Source organism: Argopecten irradians, chromosome 5 (assembly GCF_041381155.1).
Source record: "Argopecten irradians isolate NY chromosome 5, Ai_NY, whole genome shotgun sequence".
In the NCBI taxonomy this organism is placed as follows: domain Eukaryota; kingdom Metazoa; phylum Mollusca; class Bivalvia; order Pectinida; family Pectinidae; genus Argopecten; species Argopecten irradians.
In genome coordinates this window covers 25,403,342-25,428,046 of record NC_091138.1, presented here as the reverse complement: position 1 = coordinate 25,428,046, position 24,705 = coordinate 25,403,342, and the positions used below count along the sequence as shown (strand labels likewise).

Sequence of the window (24,705 nt, the reverse complement as noted above, 5' to 3'; positions counted from 1 at the left end):
TAAACAACCAAAAAAGGTTCATCAATATTTTTGATAAAGCAAATGAAAAATGGATTAACTTATGTCTAGTATTTGTGTTGACACCGGTCAAAAGATATGAGAAATAATAGTATAAAGAACATATTATTGGTCTGTGTCTCCTGGTAACTATGGCAATAATGCATACATGCTCAGATTATATTTAGTATAGATTTAGTATCACAAGAAAACAATCTAAAGCTAATGTTTTAACTTTGAACAAATCAGCATGCATTATTGCCGAATTCAACAACTATATGTTGTGTATGTATACAAATTATACTATCTACTAATGTATATTTCTATATAGTACAATCTTCTGTTTTATTGTATACCAAATGGTGGTTCATATTTCTGCCTGGTTCATGTTTGAATGCACATTTTTAAACAAAACAATTTAATTATTTCAAATCCATTCAAAAGAATGACATAATCTTGCAATTTATATAATTACTTGAATTAAAATGGTTTAATGAATATGTATGCACTTATGGGTTTTATTAAATCCATTCACAAGTCACTTACACCTCACAAATTGGACATGGCTTTCATACTCATATAACATACACAACACGCTTGCATTTTATTTACATATCAGTCACACAGCTCATTCATAAACAAGAGATAAATATTGTGAGAGTTACTACAGAGTAGCTACTGTAAAACGATTTAAAATGTTTTTGAAAATATATACATGCATATTAACCAACTCGGTGAATAACAGCCAGTTGGCTGCGATTACATATATAGATGACGAGCTATAAATAACATTATAATACTCCTTGGCTGTGTAAATTACATAATTGTCTGTAGAAAATGTAGCACTTGATTTGATTAGTTAAAAACATCATGAATAGGTGGTGAATTTCTTGTGGATTATATTTTTGTGTGGATTATATTTGCACAATTTCATGGGTCACTGTTGCAGTTGCAAAATTTCATGTTTACAATAAGTTATGGAAAAATCTATGTACCCTTATAGTGATATCACAGAATTTTAAGTCGTTTAAATATAATTTTCTCGTTTTAAGTCAAAATCACAAATTTTTGTTTTGTGAAAATAACCAGCGAAATGGTGTAATCCAAATCAACTTTTAATTACTGAAACATTCTCAATACCCTACACCAGATCAACATTGGATTGGCTGACAGTCTTTGACAGCTCCCCTACTGGATTAGATAGCCACAAAGACCTTTTTACAGTACAGGAACACAGCTACAAACACCCAGAAGGCAGTCCCCCACAGGTTCATCGGCAGCAGGGCTGCATGTGTGGGAGACACCGCCCACTTGACAGGGAAGGCATTGTGTAACACTTCATGGCCCATATAGATAACAATAGAGTTCATTCCTGTAAATAAAACATGAAACAAATGAAAATATGACATGTCTATAGGAAAATATAATGCCCCTACCTCTGTATGAAATCAGAATGGACCCTGAATGGATGGGACAGACATGGGTAATACTTTTAGCAACTATTACTTTATGGGAGGGCATAAAAGGTGTTTAAAGAACCACATGCTATTCAAACGAATACATTTTCATTCCTGTAATCAGTAGTGAGAAGTGTTGACAAGTAACATCAAACTGATAAATGTGTGCACATGTTAAATACCCAATAATGAAATAATAATTTTTTTCCATGTATATTCAAAATAAAGGAGAGCAGTGTAGATTATACACATAACAATGGGAAAAAGTTAATTTTAAAGGAAAATGCAAAGTAAGCTACATAGCGATGTGAATGTAATATTTTCTGTGTATAGTTTGGTGGGGTGTTGTAAGTCAGTGATGTGAATGGTGACGGGGATGATGGTGACACACTTGTGGACACAGATTATCAAAAATATACAGCTTTACCAAAAATCAGTCCACATTTTTTTTATTTTACAACACCTGCCAATTGTTTCTGCTGACGAGATATTTTTAGCATTCACATAAATATTTGGAGAGTGAAACGATTATCATTAAAAGCAAGATTTAAAAAATCTCATGTTGCACAACTAGGCTGAGGAATCTAAGAGTGAATCAGTGTGAATAAGCATAAGCCAGCCAAATGTATAATATCAAAGAAGATCATTTTTAATTTAGTAGAGAGTGCAGCTCCTAACAAAACTTCCCAGTGTATGATGTCATTCCTGGGCTTGTTTTAATAAACTCTAGTCCCAATACATTGTACAGAGAAAATTATCACAATATCCAAGTAAAGAAATAATTCATTTCTTTAGCAAAGTCAAAGAACTTTGCTTGAGGAATATGTCCCCAAATGTGGCTCATTAAGATGAGATCCCCATTAACTGATTGATACAATGTAAACTACAGCATAAGGTAGTAGGGGGTGGAATAGGAAGGGAGTGAGATGTAGTAGGGGATGGAATAGGAAGGGAGTGAGATGTAGTAGGGGATGGAATAGGAAGGGAGTGAGATGTAGTAGGGGATGGAATAGGAAGGGAGTGAGATGTAGTAGGGGATGGAATAGGAAGGGAGTGAGATGTAGTAGGGGATAGGAAGGGAGTGAGATGTAGTAGGGGATGGAATAGGAAGGGAGCGAGATGTAGTAGGGGATGGAATAGGAAGGGAGTGAGATGTAGTAGGGGATGGAATAGGAAGGGAGTGAGATGTAGTAGGGGATGGAATAGGAAGGGAGTGAGATGTAGTAGGGGATGGAATAGGAAGGGAGTGAGATGTAGTAGGGGATGGAATAGGAAGGGAGTGAGATGTAGTAGGGGATGGAATAGGAAGGGAGTGAGATGTAGTAGGGGGAATAGGAAGGGAGTGAGATGTAGTAGGGATGGAATAGGAAGGGAGTGAGATGTAGTAGGGGTGATGGAATAGGAGATTATAGGGAGGATGAGGAGTGTGAGTAGGGGATGGAATAGGAAGGGAGTGAGATGTAGTAGGGGATGGAATAGGAAGGGAGTGAGATGTAGTAGGGGATGGAATAGGAAGGGAGTGAGATGTAGTAGGGGATGGAATAGGAAGGGAGTGAGATGTAGTAGGGGATGGAATAGGAAGGGAGTGAGATGTAGTAGGGGATGAATAGGAAGGGAGTGAGATGTAGTAGGGGATGGAATAGGAAGGGAGTGAGATGTAGTAGGGAATGGAAATAGGAAGGGAGTGAGATGTAGTAGGGGATGGAATAGGAAGGGAGTGAGATGTAGTAGGGGATGGAATAGGAAGGGAGTGAGATGTAGTAGGGGATGGAATAGGAAGGGAGTGAGATGTAGTAGGGGATGGAATAGGAAGGGAGTGAGATGTAGTAGGGGATGGAATAGGAAGGGAGCGAGATGTAGTAGGGGATGGAATAGGAAGGGAGTGAGATGTAGTAGGGGATGGAATAGGAAGGGAGTGTGATGGTGTACACTGTGTAATGGTAGAGAGATAGCAAACCATACCACAGGATACGTCAGTAGAATGTGTTAAACAGAAATAAAGATTTTCCTCTCATGCATCATGAATGTGACACCACACCAAAAGACGGGCCCCCATAGATTGACCGCCAGTCGCTGGGTATGGGTCGCGTCTACGGAGAAACTCACAGGGAAACTGTTGTCTAATACCTCATGGGCCATGTACATGAAGATGGAGTTCATCCCTACAGGCAGTTAGACACAGAAACGTACAGCCAGGTATTCGGCGTTTAAATATCACAGAGTTATCTTCCCTTGAACGTACAAGGTACTAATTGTTATGTCGTGTTTTTGTAAGAGCCAAATCATATTTTTCAGAGAAAACTACAAGATCTTAATCACAAAGTAACGACGTTACGATAGATATTTACTTGTAAGGGTGATAACTCTGTATACGCAAAGTAGTTTAATTAGTAATGAAATAAAATCCTTGTATGTCCGACGCAATAGATGCATTGTTTACCTGGATAATAAAATGGCGCCCCATTCCATATTTTCCACACGTCTATGAAAAGGTAACACAGTATTAGGACGATGAACGCCATCCCAGCTAGGCACATTACAAAGGACAGCGACCTGAAACATGATCAATGGCCGTATAGGAGTCTGATATTTGTTTTATGAGGACAGAATTTTTTTTTTTTAAAGGTAGAAGCAGATTTCTCATACCTAAATTCAGGCAATTTTCTTGTTATCTAATAATGTACAGAACAAGTCAATAAATGAGACTATTATCATGTCTAAATCTGGTACAAAAAGTCAATATTACAAATTTTTGGTGAGGTCTATATGGTGATATACAACCCTGGTAGAATTAAGTAATACTAAAGGTGGAGCTTCAGGTCATTATCTTAGATTCTTTCAGTGTAATATAACACCATTTGGAACAAATTAAAAGTCATTAATTTTTATAATATATATGCTGTCTCTTTGACATATCTGATGTGCAAGTCAATTGAAAGAAAAAACAATGGCCATAGGACTCAACCCTGTAAAATTCAATGTTTTGGAAATTAAGTCCACAAAGGAATATTGACTAAGTGTTTCAAAAATTGAATCACAGAATCAATAGATTACAAATCAGGATTTGTGCTGGGTGTTCCCTAAACAAGGTTCTTTTCAGATATAATGGGGTCCCTCTGTATAGTTTGAATGGGCTCCTTTTCATTTTATATGTTAAAAAAAGGATATAAGACAGGTAATGCATTGATAAATCCATTTCCAGTGGAACATCAAAGAATATGTTTTACATGTATATATATTTACATAGGGCTTTGAACTGCCCAGTGTCTTAAGATCCAAATAGATATACAAACCAGAGATTTTTATTGATAGGTATCCATCCGTCGTCTTTATTGAATTTACATAAAATGGCAGCAACCAGGCACTGCAAAACAGATCATTGTAGTGAAACAGAATAATATCTTATATTTAAAAAAAGAAAAAGAAAAAAAGAACATATTGGAAAAAGGAAAAGTACAAGTGTTATCAACAAAATCATAATTCAGAAACTTTGAAAACAAAGAATGCCTCGACAGAAGATGTTAATATAACTGAGTACTGTGAAAGCTACAGCAATATATTTTAAGTTTTGCAAAAGACTAAGTGAAACTATGTTTAACGGTTTAAATGTACCAGTATTTGTATGTGAAAATTTCATATATGGTACATCATGAGGTTGCAGTGCTATGATTGTTATGAACAAGACAACCTTATCATACTAAACTAAACAATTATGTGAAGTCATACATAAGGCATAACCACAAAAAAACATTTTCTATTATCCTCAATTTTGCTGCATATTTGGTGAGCCGGATTTAATGCCTGTTAATATCTGTTTGTCAAGTGTAGGGAGGTATATTTACACTGTCCAAAGATATTAACTGATTAGCATTCGGCAAGCATTGTACTAACTAACCTAAACCTTCAATCTGGCTTGAGATATCTACTGGACTGAATCGTGTTAGATTCTTTATACTTACCAGTACAAACCCCCAGCACAGGAAGCGTACGACACGACCTCTAACGTCATTGAAATAGATCAGGATTTTCCCAGCCTGTCAAAACAACCACATTGTTATTGATAATTATATTAATATGCCCCATTGGTACTATAAGGATTATTTACATAAGTTTAGATTATGGTGAATATTAAAGCTGGTGTACCTAGAAAATTGACCAACCTGTGTATATTGATACATGTTAACCTGCAAAGTGTGTAGATACAACAATACATCTGTAAACTCAGGTTTGTGTAGATATGATAGTAAATGAGTAACATGATTATACATATAGCCATGGAAGCACACAGGTATATACACATAATGTTAAATACACCTGTAAATCCATATTTAATTTACCTGTAAACCCACATTATATTTACCTGTAAAACCACATTAAATTTACCTGTAACCCCATATTATATTTACCTGTAAACCCACATTAAATATACCTGTAAACCCACAATAAATTTACCTACAAACCCACATTAAATTTACCAGTAAAGCCACATTATATTTACCTGTAAACCCAGATTGTATTTACCTGTAAATCCACATTAAATTTACCTGTAAACCCACATTAAATTTACCTGTAAACTCACATTATATTTACCTGTAAACCCACATTGTATTTACTTGTAAACCCATTTTAAATTTACCTGTAAATCCACATTAAATTTATCTGTAAACCCACATTAGATTTACCTGTAATCCCAGGAAGCACATGAAACAAGAAGTGAGAGTACCCAAAATTCCTTCAGGATCATATGGTACTTTTGTGTTGTAAATTTCCTGAAACAAATATACGAGTAAGAAGTTTAATCAGAAGTTCATATATTATAAATGTATTCTGTCTTTGCATATTACAGAGTTTTACAAATTATCTGCCCTTGCAAGTCAGTAGTTGTAATTGTAATATCATTATTTTGTTAGTGAAACTTATGTCTCTTTCTCTGAAAAATACAATGTTGTGCTCATGTACACATGATGTCACAATCAATTCCTACCAGCAAGGACAAATACATGTAATATGTAAATATGGAATAGGACTGGTATACAAAAACAAGAGACAAAGTAAGCCCCTATCTCTTACATGGATATTATAGTAAAAATGGCAAATAACAAAATTACATTACTCATTCCAAGTTTGGAACTGCCACAAGTAGTGTTTTTACTTAAATAAACCCTAATATATATACAGTATGTACATACATGTATCAACCTTTTGGTGTCATTTCCATTTTATGGATCTGAGACTATGAACCATATAACAGTTGTTCTGTTTTGAATTACAACCCCAAAGGGATCATACCAGTCTAAAATAAATGATTTTCATTGGTTGGTTTGTATCACTATATACCAGTCTGTAGGGATTCTGCCAGTCTCAATGATATCCATTATATAGGTCAATCCATCCTTACTGAACTTGTCCCAGTCCAGATCCATTGAGGCTTACCACCCGCCAAATGATACAATTAAACCTTCACTCATTAGTGTTACATGCTATAATCAACTGCAGTTATGAAGAAGAAATAAAAGTATTAGAATGCCAGATGGCCTATACCATTGTAATAGCTTTACCTTAGACTTTCCAGCCAGGTGAGCTAACTATATGACACCTACCTTACATGTAGGACCCGACCAGGTGAGCTAACTATATGACACCTACCTTACATGTAGGGCTGTTATAGATGTGAGTGTCCCCTAGGACCTGTCTATCTATGTATCCTGCTGCTCCTCCGGTACAGTTGGAATACTTCCCCTTGTCAGCCTCACCCCCAGGGCCCAGATACCCTCTGTAATTAATACAGGAGAAAGGTAAAGAGAAAGTGATACATACACTTATCCTGTTATCATCAGCTTATGGAACTGGGTGTTCAAGGAAAAATGTCCAAATTTTAAGTTGTTAAAACATCTTTTTAAAAAACTCTTTAGGAATTGAATAAAAAGTTGCGAATGATATCACTATATGTTTGAATTCATTAGCATATACATTTTAACTTCACATAACACCTGCCAGGTAGTCAAGTTATATGTACACGTAGACACATGTTGTTCACTCCAGGACAACAATTTGAATATGAACTTGATTCACACTGGAAAAATCAGCCACAAAAGTCTTCTTAGCAATTCAAGAGCTGACTGTTATAGGATTATAAATCCTGTACATGTTACATGTGTGTTGTCAGAATAAATCTATATATCTATATATGTACAGTGGAACCTCCCGAAACCGATCATGGTTGGTGCATGTAGTTTCGGCCGGTTTAGAGAGGGTTCGGTTTGGAGAAGTGAACCGAATACCGATCATCACGATCCGGATTTAATCGATCAGAAGTCGTTTTTTACATTAGTGCACCGCATGTATGCCTAGTGTTCGTTAAAACCGACCGATATTGATTGTTAATGTGAATGTTATCACAAAAGAGAGAATCATACGTTTAAAAGGAATGGATTACAGCAAACTTGACTTTGTAACCGCTTATAAACGGAGTTTAGTTATTTAGTTGCGTGAATGTTCTTGGGGATGTTTCTCGTCTGCAACCTACATACGACCGATCGCTTCCGGTTACGTCAAGAATCAAATTATATGGTCTAATTACACGATGATTAGTCGATGCCGGTCATTATATGACATAGTCATTTTCTAAAACAATACATGGCTTCGGCTTCTTCATACAGATAATTTACGTTATCCGACAACTACATATGTAAATAAAAAAACGTGTGATTTGAATACGAAACTTTCTCTTTATTACTAGCTCTGCTTGTATTCTTAGAGTAAATAAACCGCGTGCACATGGTAGACCTTCGTTAGATATCTTAACAACTGGCATGATGAAATAATTACACCACCATCTCGGGTATAATTACCGTGTACCTATAACCATTCACATCTGTATACATGCCCAAGGACATGGCATGCAACAGCTATGGTACAGGTACGTGTGTATTTCACGGTCGGTTGATCAGACCTCAATGTAATTTATCGGTGTCGCACAGGTAAGGCCGGTTTTCAGAAGTGTATTTTAGTTACATTTGACTATTCCGATCTCAAAATCGGTCCGGTATTCGGAATTGGGAGGGATCGGTTTTGGGAAGTTTTTTATACTATTAATAAAGAGGAATTCATTCCGTACACGACATCCATGTTTTGTGTAAGATGACTGACCAGGACCAAAAAATACCTCACATTGGGTCTTCATTATATATAACCAATCCATTGTAAAATGTAAGCACATTGTATACATACTTTGGACATATATGGATACCATATTTGACAGAACATTAAAATGTAAGTAAACCTACTTTGGACAGTTAGGGACATCCAAGCCAAATGTAAGAGCACAGTGTAAGGCGACTAACGTGAGGTGGATCATCCATTCCGGCCAGTAATACAGTATGTCCCTCGCCCGACTCCAGTAAGAATGCTGTGAAAATAGACAAAGTTATCAAACAATGCTCAATGCCTCTCGCCTGACTCCAGTACTAATGCCGTGAAAATAGACAAAGTTATCAAAAAATGCTCAATGTCTCTCGCCTGACTCCAGTACTAATGCCGTGAAAATAGATAAGTTATCAAAAAATGCTCAATGTCTCTCGCCTGACTCCAGTACTAATGCTGTGAATATAGACAAAGTTATCAAACAATGCTCAATATCTCTCGCCTGACTCCAGTACTAATGCTGTGAAAATAGGCAAAGTTATCAAACAATCTCAATGTCTCATGCCCGACTGCAGTACTAATGCTGTGAAAATAGACAAAGTTATCAAACAATCTCAATGTCTCTCGCCTGACTCCAGTACTAATGCCGTGAAAATAGATAAGTTATCAAAAAATGCTCAATGTCTCTCGCCTGACTCCAGTACTAATGCTGTGAAAATAGGCAAAGTTATCAAACAATCTCAATGTCTCATGCCCGACTGCAGTACTAATGCTGTGAAAATAGACAAAGTTATCAAACAATCTCAATGTCTTTTGCCCGACTGCAGTACTAATGCTGTGAAAATAGGCAAAGTTATCAAACAATCTCAATGTTCCTAGCACGACAATACAGAGGACTCTGTTTACATACATAGACATTTATTTATCCAAAAGAAAACATGCAAATAACTAGAATATTCAAATAAGTGTGGAGTTGCATTCTTGATTGAATAGAATACAACATTTATATCAACTCACCATATGAATATCGGTCTCACGGACAAACAGTAGATGTACAGAGGCCGTCACGAGGTAGGTGAGGGCAAACCTCTGTAGTACCCCTGGGATTCTCAGGTGAGGCAAGGACACGGCTGTGGAGGTCAAAGGTCAACATTTAACATTTATATATATTTCAACAGCTCTAGATCAAGTAGTGTAACGCCAAGTTTGAAAGGTAAACTAGTCAAATGGATATTATGAATGAAGTCAAAGATTTGAAATGTGCGATGTAGATCTAGATACTTACGTGAGTGACCTCCCGCTGTGTTCACAATTAAACCCAGAACAAAGAGGATACAGGACCTTTTGAAAATCTTTAAAAATATTTTCCATTTGGGGACACATTTCTGTAGGAGAGAACTGTAGGAGTACGCCATAGATGTTCCCATGATGAACACAAACCTACAAAGTAGGAACAGTTATAGAAAATTAGTGATCTAAAAGGCCTTAAAAAACAATTTAATAGGTGTGCTTTAGAATACTTATATATATCTTTATGGACATAAAATATTTTTAAAACCTCAAAAGGACTCTAAAAGCCCAATTTCAACTAAAAGAAATTGATTTAGAATTTCTCTGAAAATTAGCATAAAGCATGGTTAAAGTGTATGGTAAAATGATAATTTTTAATGATATGAATTGATTGTATACATATACCATTATACACATGTTTTACTATTAAATGTTGACACCAAAACATATATTTCAAAAAGGTCAACTAATGAAGTAAAAGAGGCAGCATTCTAATGTAAATATCAAATTTAATATTCATTGTTAATGTGCATATGATTTTGTCTACATTGTATTTGTAAATACTAGTGATACATGCTAAACAAATTCAGCAGCAAAAGCCAACATTTTCTGATATTCAGATTCTATCACAACTTGTCAGAACTCCATGCTAGATGAAACAATAAATTGTGAAATATAATACAAATAATAGGCATTTTATTGTGGTATCTCAGAATTATTAATTATAATTTAAAGATGCCATTTTTGGAGAAATCATCTTTAATAAGAACTTGAATTCACACATATAAATGCAAATGTAAATAGCTGAAGAGCTACGAGCCGTTTTCAACTACTATGGATACAAGAACAAAGCTTGTTTTAGCTACAACTACTATGGATACAAGAACAAAGCTTGTTTTACCTACAACTACTATGGATACAAGAACAAAACTTGTTTTAGCTACCACTACTATGGATACAAGAACAAAGCTTGTTTTAGCTACCACTACTATGGATACAAGAACAAAGCTTGTTTTAGCTACAACTACTATGGATACAAGAACAAAGCTTGTTTTAGCTACAACTACTATGGATAAAGAACAAAGCTTGTTTAAGCTACAACTACAGATTCATTCCTACCATGTACTTTGACTTCACAAATAATCTTTTGCACAAAATTATTTTTCACAATTACTTAATTTTGTTAATGTTTTCCTGGGAGAGATGATAAATGGATTAACAGTTTTTTTCAGTATCATAGAAATAATTGTCACAGATTTCAATTTATTCTAATTTTCTATTTTGAATGTTCAATATATAAAAGACCTACCAAGGGAAGACTAAATCTGCTACTGTAATGCCATTCCAGTCAGAATGGGCAAAGAACCAGTACCCTCCGCCTCCATAGTTAACAAAACACATAATCACTAAACTCAATCTACAAGAAAGCGAGATAAAAGACACTAATATATTGGTTATTATGGTTATAGAAATATGTAGTGAAGCAGGACAGCAAAATTTCTACAACGGAGACAAACTCAAATTGTTAGTTTATACGCATGTATAGGATATTACAGAAGCTTTCATTTCATATTAGATTTTATTAAACATGAGCCTGAAGCAATTTTTTGCAGGTCATATGATTACCAAGAAAACATTAATCAGAAACATATTGAATCAAGGTTGATATTCAGACATGTTATTGGAATTAAATATTTTAATATAATTTTGAAATGAATTTCATAAAATCTGATATGAAATGAAATGACAGTTCTGATACAGCCAATGTTAACTTAAAGTTGAGCCAATTAAAGTTGACATGCTAAGAAACTAGACAAGCTAAATCAGAGAGTAACAGTCCGATTAGTAAGTAATACATGCAAACAGCAAACCAAGCCAAGCTGGTGAGACTTTTAGAGTTGTCTCCCTTTGTGCATGCCTTACCACGGGAACACTAGGTCTGCCACTGTGAGCCCGTTCCAGCGGGCGTGGTGGAAAAACCAGTACCCCCCACCCTTGTAGTTTACAAATATCATTATCACAATACTGATTCTGAAAAAAAGAATGATAAACTTGTGTTAATAGCTATAAGTGAGTATAAAAAGTAATATATAAAGAATGAAAATGATTTGGTTTATACACACAATTCATGCTGGCAAAAACAGATGGAAACCTTGTTGTAATAAAATAAACATAAACAGGAGGAAACATCTTCTTATTTTCATGATAGAATATAGAGACTTTATTTTGAAATGACATTGTAAAAGTACATATATTATAACCTGTCTAATCTAAAATAGTCTTGTTTAGTAGACCATCACAACACAAGTTATTTACAAGTTCTGTGAAGTTGTATTGGGACTTGAGTGTCTCCTGAATGTGTCTTCACTGACATGTTGAAAGTATAGGAGGATTTGACCATCCTAAACATTTCTCAAGACTTCTTGTCACCTGTCTAGGATTCTGGTGATTTTTTAACACTCTAGAAACATGACAGTCTACTAAACTTGTAGCTATACCTTTGATATTCCGATCTAGAAATAAACCCTTATTAGACTATGAATGATGCCAGACTCACCCTCTGAAAGTATCCAGGGATTTAAGACGCTCCTTTTTAGGTCTGCTCACCTCATTGTCCACCGGGTTGATGTTGGTGTTCATATTTTGCATACTTCCTAGGTCTTGTGAGGCGTAGGCATGCTGTAATGGAAATCAGCCTTAATAAGGTACCATCAGAAATCGTGAGGAGACTTAATTACTCTCACATTAAAGAACATCATCATTATCTCTCTGTAACAGTAATTAGACATATCTTCCTCAAATCAGTCTACAGCAGCAGTCATGGGAACATATCTCAATTCATTGTCTCAGTGGATTCCTTTTATCAGAGATACCACATGTAAACTTGAATGAATTCTGCACACTTGCTTTATCTTTGAGTATATGGATATTTTGGCTTTGTGAAACAGTTTCGATTATAAAGGTTATGTATACCATCAGGTGCTACTTCAGAAAACAGAATCCACATACATACCTAATACATATACACAGGCATAATAAACATATGTCTGCAGCCATAAACAATTAATGTAATGTATGAACATAGAGCCTACATCCACTTCATAACATATGTGAAGATAAGAATACAAATGATGGTTACCAAGGCCAAGCATGCTAATACAATGAAATACCCAAACACCAGAAAAAATATAGGAATAGCAGTTGCAAAACCTGAAATATAATGTAATATCATTTTTGTATAGAAAGCGACAGGAATAGACAAGCCAAACAGGGTATCTAGCTGCTACCATGGGCGGCCAGGTCAGAGGACTGGGGGTGAAGGGTGGGTACCCAGGGAGACAGCTACACCTACAACTCACCCTCCCCTTAGTCTGGGACTCCCTAGGGTGCCCTGAACGTCTCCTCAAACTTCTCCCCCTGCCTTCTGTTTTCTTTTCCTTGATAACTTCTCCCTCTTCCTTAGACTCATTGTGAGGCTGTGTGGGGAAAATGGGTCAAATTTACCCAAAACATTATTCTGGAGAATTAACCAATGTCAAGGTCAACTACCTGTCAAGATCACAAACTATTTTTCTTTTTCTTTTTTTCTTTACTTATTTGAGCCATTTCCTCCATAATGAATCCCCATCATACAGTTACAGAAAACCCCCAATTGCTTACATTGAATCTAAAACATGCATTTTAAAGCAGTTTAACTACTACTACTACATATATGAACTATCAACTACATCAAGCTGGAAGTTTGTGTGAAATTTACTCCAGGAGCAACAGGAAAACCATCAATAGTGTATGGATGCTTCTAATTTATCATTATATAAGATAATTGTATAACTGTATTTGTATATTAAAGAGTTATCTATCCTTGTGGGTAGGTATCAATTGTGATCTCATGTGTTTGCGCGCTTAACATCATACTTTTCAGAGAACACAACATGAGTTTTGCTCACAAGACTATGATGTCACAATGGATACCTACTTGCAAGGGAGGTAACTCTGTAATGTTTTTGTACCTTATTTACTTGTCACCTCGGAAAAATTACTTTAACATGATTGTTTCAGATATAATCATTAAACACTAAGTAAAAATGTTTTATCATCATTACTACATTGTACTACATACAACCTACTTTTACTTCCCATTCTCCTAGACATGGCTTATAGCAGTATTGCTTTACTGAGTAACCGAGTGGCCCTTGTGATTGACTTGAGATGTGTTATCACTGTTTTTAGCACATGAAAAGTAAAACATTGATGATACTGATGTATAAAGTTGGATATTGGACAAAAACCTCACATCACTGGACTGTTTGTTTATAACTAGGGTCCACAATGAAAAGTAACATCACTGGACTGTTTGTTCATTATTTGACAAAAACCTCACATCACTGGACTGTTTGTTCATTATTGAATGATACTGATGTATAAAGTTGGATATTGGACAAAAACCTCACATCACTGGACTGTTTGTTTATAACTAGGGTCCACAATGAAAAGTAAAAGAAGGTAACAATTGAAATAGTGGTTTCACAGGCAATAGTGTGTAGTTTTGAACATTTAAAACAAATCACTTTCGAAATATTGTGACTTGACCAAAGTTATTCACAAGCCTGTAGAATGAAGGGGACTCAACAGAACTTCACAAGTCCAAAACATCTACTTGAAGCATGGTCTCAGTTGTGAATAAAATATATTAACATATCTAATTGGCAATCCCTATTGAAGCTTTATAATTGGACTAGCCAAGTCAATTTAACAGGCAGGTATCATAGATTAATAAAGGTGGATGACTTTTATGACAAATTACTTTGGATAAATATAATCAAAGAAACAAAGTGTAGGTCCAATAGGGATCATGCAAACAGGCAGAATAAAGTGCATTTACAAATAATTATTGGTCTATATGTTGGTTAGGGCTGATAAATAAAACTGCAAGGCAAAAACTACAGATATACTGAGTGGTTCCTGTGTCTTACTGGGTCTATCAGACGCTCCGCTCCAGCGCTTAGCAACACCCTGTTCCACCAATGTCGTCTGAAACATAAGCAAGCTTACAGAAGTTGCTGAAGTCAAGGACACAACAACAGATTTCTGGGAGATGATCCATGTGTACCAGTTGCGACTTATACTACAGAAAATACAATAATGCTTATATAGGGCTTGCTCTAAGACAAATTATATCATAATATATATGTATCCATGATAGGATTTATATCTGGATACTTATCCTTCGGTGTGTGTTAGCACCACTGGAAATCTATATATATATAAATGATGAGTTTAAATAGTTAAAATTCTATTAAAAAGACAAATTTTGGATGGATCAGGAAAATGGAGCAGTATGACTATGGAAAAGTAATGGGTAATAACTTAACAAGGTTTCAAATACAGACAATACATTGTCTGTATTTGCATACTACACAGTTATCTGCTCTTACAAATAGGTATTGATTGTGGGGTCATGTGTTTTCAAATTTAACATCATTATTTTCATAAAAAATGAATTAAATTTCATTCATAAAATGATGATGTCACAATGGATAACTATCAGTATATGTGGTATCTCTGTAATATGCAAAGACGGAATTTAGGAAGCTGGGTTAGACTTACCTGTGACAGTTGATAGCGAAAACGTACAACAATGCAACGCCAACAAATATCCCCATGGCAACATATATAGCTAGAGGAAAGAAAAATTCAAAATACAATTTTAACAAGCCAGTGAAAAACAAATTATAATGATTTACTTATATACTAAAATAATAATATATGAAATTTATTCAAGATTAAAAATTATTCTGATAGCTTGAAGTTTTATAGCAATTTCATTAGCTTCAAGATAATGAGCCTTGACTGTATTTAAAGTCTCACTATACATAATTATCAACAAAATGTTAAGTTAGATTCGACCCTATTGTTAGTATTTGTATATGTTGTCGAAATTAACTTACATCAAATAATATTTATAATGATTTCTTAATAACTTTGGTACAGCAGTTGTTGAAAGTCGATACTTGTAAATATGCCTACATTTTAAACTGGTCGCCATAGAATTATGATTATTGTCGAAAGGAAGATGGAAAGTTCATTAACAGTTCTCGGAAAAGTTCGGATAGACAATACATAATTATGGTAGTTACATGATATTCTCGACAACGCATTACACTAGTGGCTAACTTTGGCTTGTTTGACTGAATGGGACCCACCTAGCAATGTTCAATATTAATTTGATTTTTTATCAAAACTTTTCAAATCATTATTGCTCATCTTGACATTGATTCTGTCCTGTCTCTGCATGATTTACAACAGCATTTTTTTTCAAAATTCTTCAAATCATGAAAAAAAAATCTAGGAAAGATACAGATTTGGGACTTAAACAATTACAAAAATTAGTATCCAAGCTCAACAGAAAACTCTTTTGGAAACGGTCATTTATAATAGTCTAAATAACATCACACTAAACTCACTTTCCTCTATCATCAACACTTACGGATGTTGCTGTCAGCTGGCATATTCATCCGTAGAGCAGTATCACATTTCATAACGGAGTCATTGTGGGGATTTTGCTGGACATAAATGTAGTAGACACCATATTCATCTAGTTTTTCTGTCACTTGTCTGAAAAGATAAAAAAGATGAAGAAATCTGAACAATATTTGTAATAATGATAGAACTAGCATTTATTTGGATCCATTCGAGTTGACACTTTCCACCATAGCCACTTGCATTCTGATCTGTCAGAGTTACTTGCCTTTATTTCAATCTGCCAGTATGACCGACAGAAATGAAGGGAAGTAACTCTGGTAGACCAGAATGAGCCACTATTACTCAATATCTAAAGCGTCTGACCAGAGCAAGTGTCCTGTTTAATTTGGTATCATTATCAGTACGCTTCAGAGTGATAGCACTGTAAAATGGGCAAGAGTTTCACTATCCCAAAGAGACACAACCGGAACATGATAGAGTTTCACGATCCCAAACAGACACAACCGGAACATGATAGAGTTTCACGATCCCAAAGAGACACAACCGGAACATGATAGAGTTTCACGATCCCAAAGAGACACAACAGGAACATGATAGAGTTTCACGATCCCAAAGAGACACAACCGGAACATGATAGAGTTTCACGATCCCAAAGAGACACAACCGGAACATGATAGAGTTTCCACTGACCAGTACACACACTGCACCCATTAACATGTACAGGTGTCCTTCATGGCCGTTCACAAAATTCAACCCACCAAACAACCAAACGACCTAAGTTTGAATTTTCCTAGATCTGAACCAAGGCCAGTTTTTGTTTTATCTCTTCATCATTATATAATTATCGTTAACTTCCTATTACAAAAATGATGAGATTGTCATTCCCTGTTTCAACCATTGGGCTTATACTAAATTAGGGAATATAACTTATGTTGAGTTGTGAATGGCTTAGAGACAAAATCTTAAAGTAAGGAGAGTTTTATTTGTACACAACTAATTCAAGCAAATAAACAATTTGAACATGTTTTACAAATTAGGACTGGTCCATTTTTGGAGATTGTTCCTGATTCCCAGATTTCTGGGGTCTAGAAGATCTCCATATATATATTCAATTAGTATATTAGAAAACAAATATAACAAAAATACTATGTAAACACATTTTATTTTGAAATCAATCAGAGCCATGGATTTCATATATCCTCCATTGACCATGAAAGCAATGTGATTGGATCACTAACTTCAGGGATTGCACATTTCCTACCTCATTCTAGGTGAGATATGTAGTACTTTTCAGATAGGGCTATGAAACATTATAATTAGCTTTTGAATCAATCTCTTGAAAACTTCTGTCAATATCACATCTGTTTGTTCCCATATCATCCATTAGATCATTTCTAACTGATTATCTTCTAGAGAGATATGGTACAACCTTATCATAAATGTGTCCCACTTATTCACTCCTTACCTTATCTCTATAAAATTGGTGTATGTGTATGCGATATAATTCTAGTGTGCTTAAGTATTTTTTCTTTTAAGTACTGTATGTCAAAAGGACTTTTTTCTAAATCACAAAAATGTTCTTATAATTATTATTATATTTCCCAACATTTCAAGCAAACATGCTAACTTTTCATGCATGAAACATAATATAAAAAGGTATGATTAGTTGGGTTATTGAGCACATCATCATATCCTGGCTCACCAGAGTTTTTAATTCAATAATGTATATATGACTCTAAGGATTGAAATGTGTCCACTAACTCTAAGTACTGTTACTATAAAGTTACTGTCCTCAATATGTATATGACTATGTATATACGGTTGTTACTCTCATGTCTGCTTAGTAAACTTACGGACAGCTGCCTTCTTGAGAAGGATGAGTTTTGTTGAAATCAAAAGTGATTTGATACTGCATCTTCCATCTTGTATCCAGACTCACTGTACAATTGGTGTTCTTTTGGATTCCAGCAGTTTTCTTTAACTTACACTGGATAAGAAGAACATATTAGTATAATATGCAATAAATGAAAAAAAAATTATATCCCAATTTCCATAAATATTCACAGCAGCAAAATATGCAGAGAACCATTATGTATAGTTTAGCAATTGGCTTATTGACTTGCAATTGATCAAAATGCAGTTTGGAATAAGATAAACTGTATGATCTCATTTAGCTACAGTATTATACATTGTAACATACCCCATGACATTCTGTTGACTGAGTCCATAGGATGATATTATCAGGAACTTTAGATATAATCGTCAGTTTGGCTCTGTCCATCTTGTCTAGTGGTATAGCAGTGGAACTGCACAGTAAGTCGTCCTCAGGATTTCCATACACAATCGTAACAATGACTACAATTACAGAAGATAATGATTAGTCGACTAGTCTACAGTGATTATTGTAGCTACCCCGGTATTTATATACAGACGTACACTATAATTGCAAATAATAACAACTTAAACTTTGCCTCAATTCAAATGCTATAGCATGCACACTTTACACTGTGAAACAATATAATTTTGAAAATTACATGTTTCCTTTATTTACAAGTACATATATACAAGTAACTAGATATCAGTAGTTCATGATATGAGGCAGGCAGATAAGAAAACCTCTAACATTCAAAGACTTGTTGCTTTAATTTATCAATAGTCATCCTCAATAAGTCAAATCGTACATTTAAAACATCAAAGTTTTCATCAAAGTTATTGTCTATCAGAAATTGCCTATATTTAATAATCTTGTAGTAGTTATGATACAGCACGCAGAGTGTGTCAAATGGTCTGTGTGTGCGCGATCGCGCGCCAGGGGGATGTTATCACATACTTGAACTATATAAGGCCTATTGCATGCACAAGAAAGACACTTTTCAACAGGTTGGGCACAACCCTGCATATGGGTTGTGCCCAACCTCGATATCAAATTTGATATTTCACCCACAGAAACATAGAGTCTTTGATCAGTTGTAAGGCATTCAAAAAATTATGACGCAACATTATGCGTTTTCTTTTCACATAATTACTCAATTGGGTAACTTATTGATTACTGCAAACAGGTAACTGTTACTCAAATGGGTAACTGTTACCCATATGCAGGGTTGTGTTCAACTGCTCAACAGTTTGAATGTCATAGATCAAGGCATTCAACAGTTCATGTTATCTTTAAATAGTATAGCTCATCTTAATGTACATTCTACGATGTCAGAACTTTGACTGAAGTTTAGACAAAGTAGCAGTATACATACGATTAATCCCTAGATTAAGTAGAGAAGTTAGTAAACATTTACCAGATATCAACAACACTACGACACTGGGCGCCGCCATTTTGTCACAAGATGACATCACATGACCGGCACAGGAAATAGAAACCAAAATTTTCGGACATGGTCGGAAATTTCCGGAAAGTCCCGAGCTACATGTACTTCATACACATACGGCCCGTTCTCTCCCGTAAAACACGAATGATGATATATGATAACAGAGATTTAAATATCATGATGATAATGACCGCAAATAATATACTGAAAGCAATGGTGATGAAAAATATCACCGTTTACATCTTAGCTCCTATATCCACTCGTGTCTGTTCAATTCAATAACCCCCCCCCATCTACTTGCCACTAAACTTTGTTACGCGGGATTGGGTATAGCACTGTTTTGATCATATTGTATTTTCAGAGGGCAGTTTTGGATCATTCTGAAGTTTGTTCAAAGTGTCTGAACTATCATAACAACATTTATGAAACCATTTTGTGGAAAAAACCGATTTAATTCTAATTATTTACTATTTATGTGTATAGCTAAGATCACGATTGTTATTTACTTGCCCTTAGTTTTTCCTCAAATGACCAACATTGATTTTTTTGTGATATTTTGACAAAATATTTATCTAAAAGTATTATAAAACATTCCAATATACATAATTAGCATGATAGGAATTGAAAGGTGACCTTCCTTTAAACTTGAAGTTCTGGCTGCCAAAGGAGGTATTTGACCATATGACCTTTGACCTCTAACTTTGACCTCACCACATGGTCAAAAAATTGACATCATCATTTTTTCCGAAAGAGGGCGACCTACTGAACATTTTGGTTTATGGTGTTAAACTTCATCAAGAAGTGCCCACGGACCCCCAAAACCCGACATAAGCCACCGGACTATGCATCAAAAGAAAAATAAAGTTAATGTGTATTTTTAATTAGACGTGTATATGCACGATTAAGCATCTGTAGTATTGTTCAGATGATGAGTACCATTTATGGTCTTTCCGATTTCGCCGTTGGAGCATCTTTAACTTTCAATTCCTCTCGCATGGCAGAGTTAACTGGTTTTGATATGTGTTTCTTTGCCATCGAATGAGCCTCAGAATGTTTTGCTGCAAATGTTCTGCACTAAACACTTGATCACTTTATTATCTCCACTTAATTAGTTTTTGTATTTCAGAAGATGCAAGAAAACATGCACGCTTAAAAATACACAATATATAACATTGAAAGAAAAAAAGTGTTTATGCTTGAACATAGCAAGTTACGGTGGCTGGGAGCGGACATGAAATAAAAAAATAATTATTGCGTGTGAACGAAATAATTATTGCGTCCGAACGCAATAATTATTGCGTGTGAACGCAATTATATTGCGTGCGAACGAAATAATTATTGCATATGAACGTAATAGTATTGCGTGCGAATACTATTGCGTTTGCACGCAATAAGTATTGCGTTCACATGCAATATTATTGCGTTCACACGCAATAATTATTTCGTTCGCGCGCAATACTATTTCCTTCACACGCAATACTTTTGCGTTCACACGCAATACTTTTGCGTTCGCACGCAATACTATTGCGTTCACATGCAATAATTTTTTTTATTTCATGTCCGCTCCCAGCCACCGTAGCAAGTAGAAAAGAATAGACTATAATTTATTCGATAACATTTATATAATTTACCCTCGTACCACAAATTATATTTTCGAGCAAAAAATATGATTCAGTAAAGTAAAATATACCCTTTCGTATTTTGTAAACTAGACATGGACCCTATATTACTTGTCTCAACATCAATGAACATCAATAAAATACAGATCAAAAGGCGATGAACACTACGTTATCAAAAACTTAAAAAGTGAATAGTCGGGCAAAGCAAAGGAAAGGTTGAAATCGGCAAAATAGTGGAAATGTATTCAGTATAATGTCTTATGCCTGAATAGAAAAAGAAAATTCCCCGTCAAAATTAATCTGAATGCGAAGAAATTAATTTATACATGTATTTATAGGAATCCTAAAACGTCCACCTGACTGGCTAAGGACTGGCTTCCTTTGCCCGACTATTCACTATCTTAATGGGAGTTACCTTCCTTGTTTCAGTTCATGAACACCAAGATATTTTTCATTTTTTATGAGCAATTAACGAGATTTTAAAATTTTAATTGTTTCACTCAGACACTTGAAAATATGTTACATGAAGATATAATAATATACATAGACATCTACATAACAAGATGGACTACAATCTACATGTACATGGTATACTAATACAGAAAGTGATAATTGTATACAAAGTAATATCATTACGTTTCTTAGAAAAATTGCAAATTTGTTTATAACTTGGATACTGCAAACATTCAATAGACGTTCTAATTTAAATACAGTAGGATATTTGGTGTAGTTCTGTGCAAAATATTTTTCTCTAATAGCTTTAATTTCACATTTGAAAAGATAGTGAAATTCATCTCCGATATCAACACGATATAAATTTCATATTCTATTCTCTTTTGGGATACCAAGCCATCGTCCAGTTTCAATACAGAACTTTATAGGAGGTACGAAGTTTTGTAATATCAATTCTATTTTGTTCCGATAACTTTGTTAAATAACTTTCGAAAATAAATTCTTTTTTAAATTTTGAATAAAACCGACCCTTGGACGAGGATTGTATGTCTGCGAACCATTTTTGTATAAATGCGTCACGTTGTACAAAATTGCATTGATAGGTGTTTCACTGTCAAATATATGTGTGAACCAGTATCATTAAAGATCTGTTTAACATGATCTAACCATTTAAACCGTATCTGTCCATTGCGACTTAAACTTGTCATTAGTTTATTCATAAGATATTGCTTAATCTATTTTCATTTGAAAACAAAAATTACACTTTCAGCTTTACATTTATTTCTAACGGATATCTCCTAATCCATCGTAGATCACATACTCAGGCGTTCTAGCCCTAACGTTTAAAATTCTTCTATAAAATTTAAGATGTGTTTGTTCTAAAAGCTTTAAATCTTCGTAACCCCAGATTTCTGACCAATATAACAAAATTGGCTTAGCTAATGAGCCAAATAGCTTGAGTTGAAGAGCAACTGGTATTGCCTGATTTCGATTTTTAAAAAATTGAAAATATAGATTTTTGTGCCTGTTCTATAAGCCTCTGTCTAGCCACTACAAAAAATCCAAGATATTTAAAGCAGTCTACAATTTCCAATATTTCGTTATCGAGTACAAAGTTGTTTTGTCGTCTTCACTTTGTTTTGCTAAATATCATCACTTTAGTTTTATTAACATCTACTTCTAACTTCCATACTTTACAATATTCAGTCCAGCATGCATACCTTCATCACTTTCCGCAAAAATAACAGTATCATCAGCATATAATATTATGAATACTTCTGATAAAATACGTAATTCTCGGTTATAATCTCATTTAGATTTTGGGGGGTACTATCTTTAGATATAAAAAAATCCTCCAGATCATTAGAAACACAGACAACAAAAATGGAGAGAGATTTTCACCTTGGCCTACCCCGACTTGATAAGCGAAAAAGTCAGGATTCCAAATGGAATTTCACACAGGATTTGATATTATCGTACAGATTGTATATTATTTACAAAAATAAACGAATGTGCAATACAGTTTTTACCACTTGATGTATAAAAAGAAATTAAAGTATACAAAATGAAAATGTTGTCCATGGTTGAGTGGTCTTCTTTTTACAGTGGATCTGTAATTAACAGATTATAAGAGAAGCTGTTACGACGCGCTAAATTATTGAACTTTTAATGCAGATGCTTTAACACGAGTACATTAAAAAAAATACAATGTAATAAAACTTTGAAAATAACGCTAGTGAGCAGATGAAATGATGTTCCACGAACCGAAAATGAGATGTCACGTCAAATTGCACGAAATCATATAAAGGATTCACATACATAAACGCAGCATCTCAGGCCTGTAGCACTGCATGGAAACACATGGATCTGAGAATTTTATCAATTTGGACCCACCAGATAGCCCATAGATCATTGTTAGACTTTTTAGGGATCTAGATCGGTAAAATAGTATTCTACATGGTGCTATTATATATTACTGAGAAGGGTTTAAAACTCCTAGAGACCAAAAAAATCGACCCCACCTAGTTTGTAGAGGCTAGAAATAATATTTCTAGTAAGTCTTCACAAAACCGGTTTCTACCGTTGGAAGGGCATTATAACGTCAGTGATAGCAACCCCATGGAGTGTCGAGGATGACCCAATGTAGGTATACATGTGGCGCCGTGTTTTGTCTGCAAATACACATCTACCTGATGAAGATTCGCTTGCAACATGCAGACTTGCACGGTCGGCTCGAAAGCAACGATATAGGCCTATGTTGCATATTTCGCATGGAAAATTGAGTTTTTTTTTTCATCGGAGCATAAAGATGAATGAATGCGAGTAGTCTACCAACGATGTTTTTTTTTTTTTTTTTTTTTTTTTTTAATTTTAGCATTGATGTCACTATTTTTTTTAACTAAATAGTTACATCAATGCTTATAATTAATTTTTCAGACTACTTGAAAACTTAAAATATGTTTAAACGTACGATTCCATTGACTTTCCAATGCATTATTTTTTCTAAATCAATACGCAACATCGACGTCTCTATTGTGACGACATTGTAACGTTGGGTTTTCGCGCCATTCTAGGATTTTTTTCTCAGTGTATGAAGAAAAAGTATCTGCCAATCAGAAAGTCGGATTTACAATGAAAACAAATATTTTTTTTTATTATTATCTTGATGATAAAAATATTTCGTTCTGTCGATTTGTTTACATCTAGCTATATGAATTAGCCAGATATACAATCTACATGTATATTTATAATAGCTTATATTAGAATATGTCATAAATTATTAATTAACACATTTTTTCCACCTTATACAGATGTATTTAAGCATTGATGTCACTATTTTCTAATTTTATCGGGGAATGAAAAAAAAATTGTTTGCAAACTGTGTGAATCCGCGTAGCGGATTCTCACAAAAGATTTCATAACCCGATAAAATCAAAAAGTATT

General features: G+C 34.6%; 1 protein-coding gene across 5 annotated transcripts; it reads right to left on the bottom strand.

Moving 5' to 3' along the window:
- Positions 1–916: 916 nt before the first annotated feature.
- LOC138323339 (heparan-alpha-glucosaminide N-acetyltransferase-like) lies at positions 917–19,721 on the bottom strand. Of its 5 annotated transcripts, XM_069267884.1 has the most exons (19): positions 19,661–19,721; positions 18,571–18,725; positions 18,224–18,357; positions 16,375–16,502; positions 15,495–15,564; positions 14,861–14,918; positions 13,247–13,363; positions 12,445–12,566; positions 11,811–11,918; positions 9,883–10,037; positions 9,615–9,727; positions 8,741–8,862; positions 7,101–7,227; positions 6,137–6,223; positions 5,414–5,488; positions 4,748–4,818; positions 3,895–4,007; positions 3,417–3,616; positions 1,233–1,369 (listed from the first exon to the last, which is right to left on the bottom strand). In XM_069267884.1, exons 1-18 carry the CDS (start codon positions 19,713–19,715, stop codon positions 3,441–3,443), a joined length of 1,986 nt encoding a protein of 661 aa, XP_069123985.1. In that variant the 5' UTR covers positions 19,716–19,721; the 3' UTR covers positions 1,233–1,369; positions 3,417–3,440. The 5 variants fall into 5 exon arrangements, with proteins under 5 accessions (XP_069123984.1, XP_069123986.1, XP_069123987.1 ...); XM_069267883.1 differs by lacking the exon at positions 3,417–3,616 and having other exon boundaries at positions 917–1,369; XM_069267885.1 differs by lacking the exons at positions 3,417–3,616; positions 11,811–11,918 and adding an exon at positions 11,197–11,304 and having other exon boundaries at positions 917–1,369.
- Positions 19,722–24,705: the final 4,984 nt, after the last annotated feature.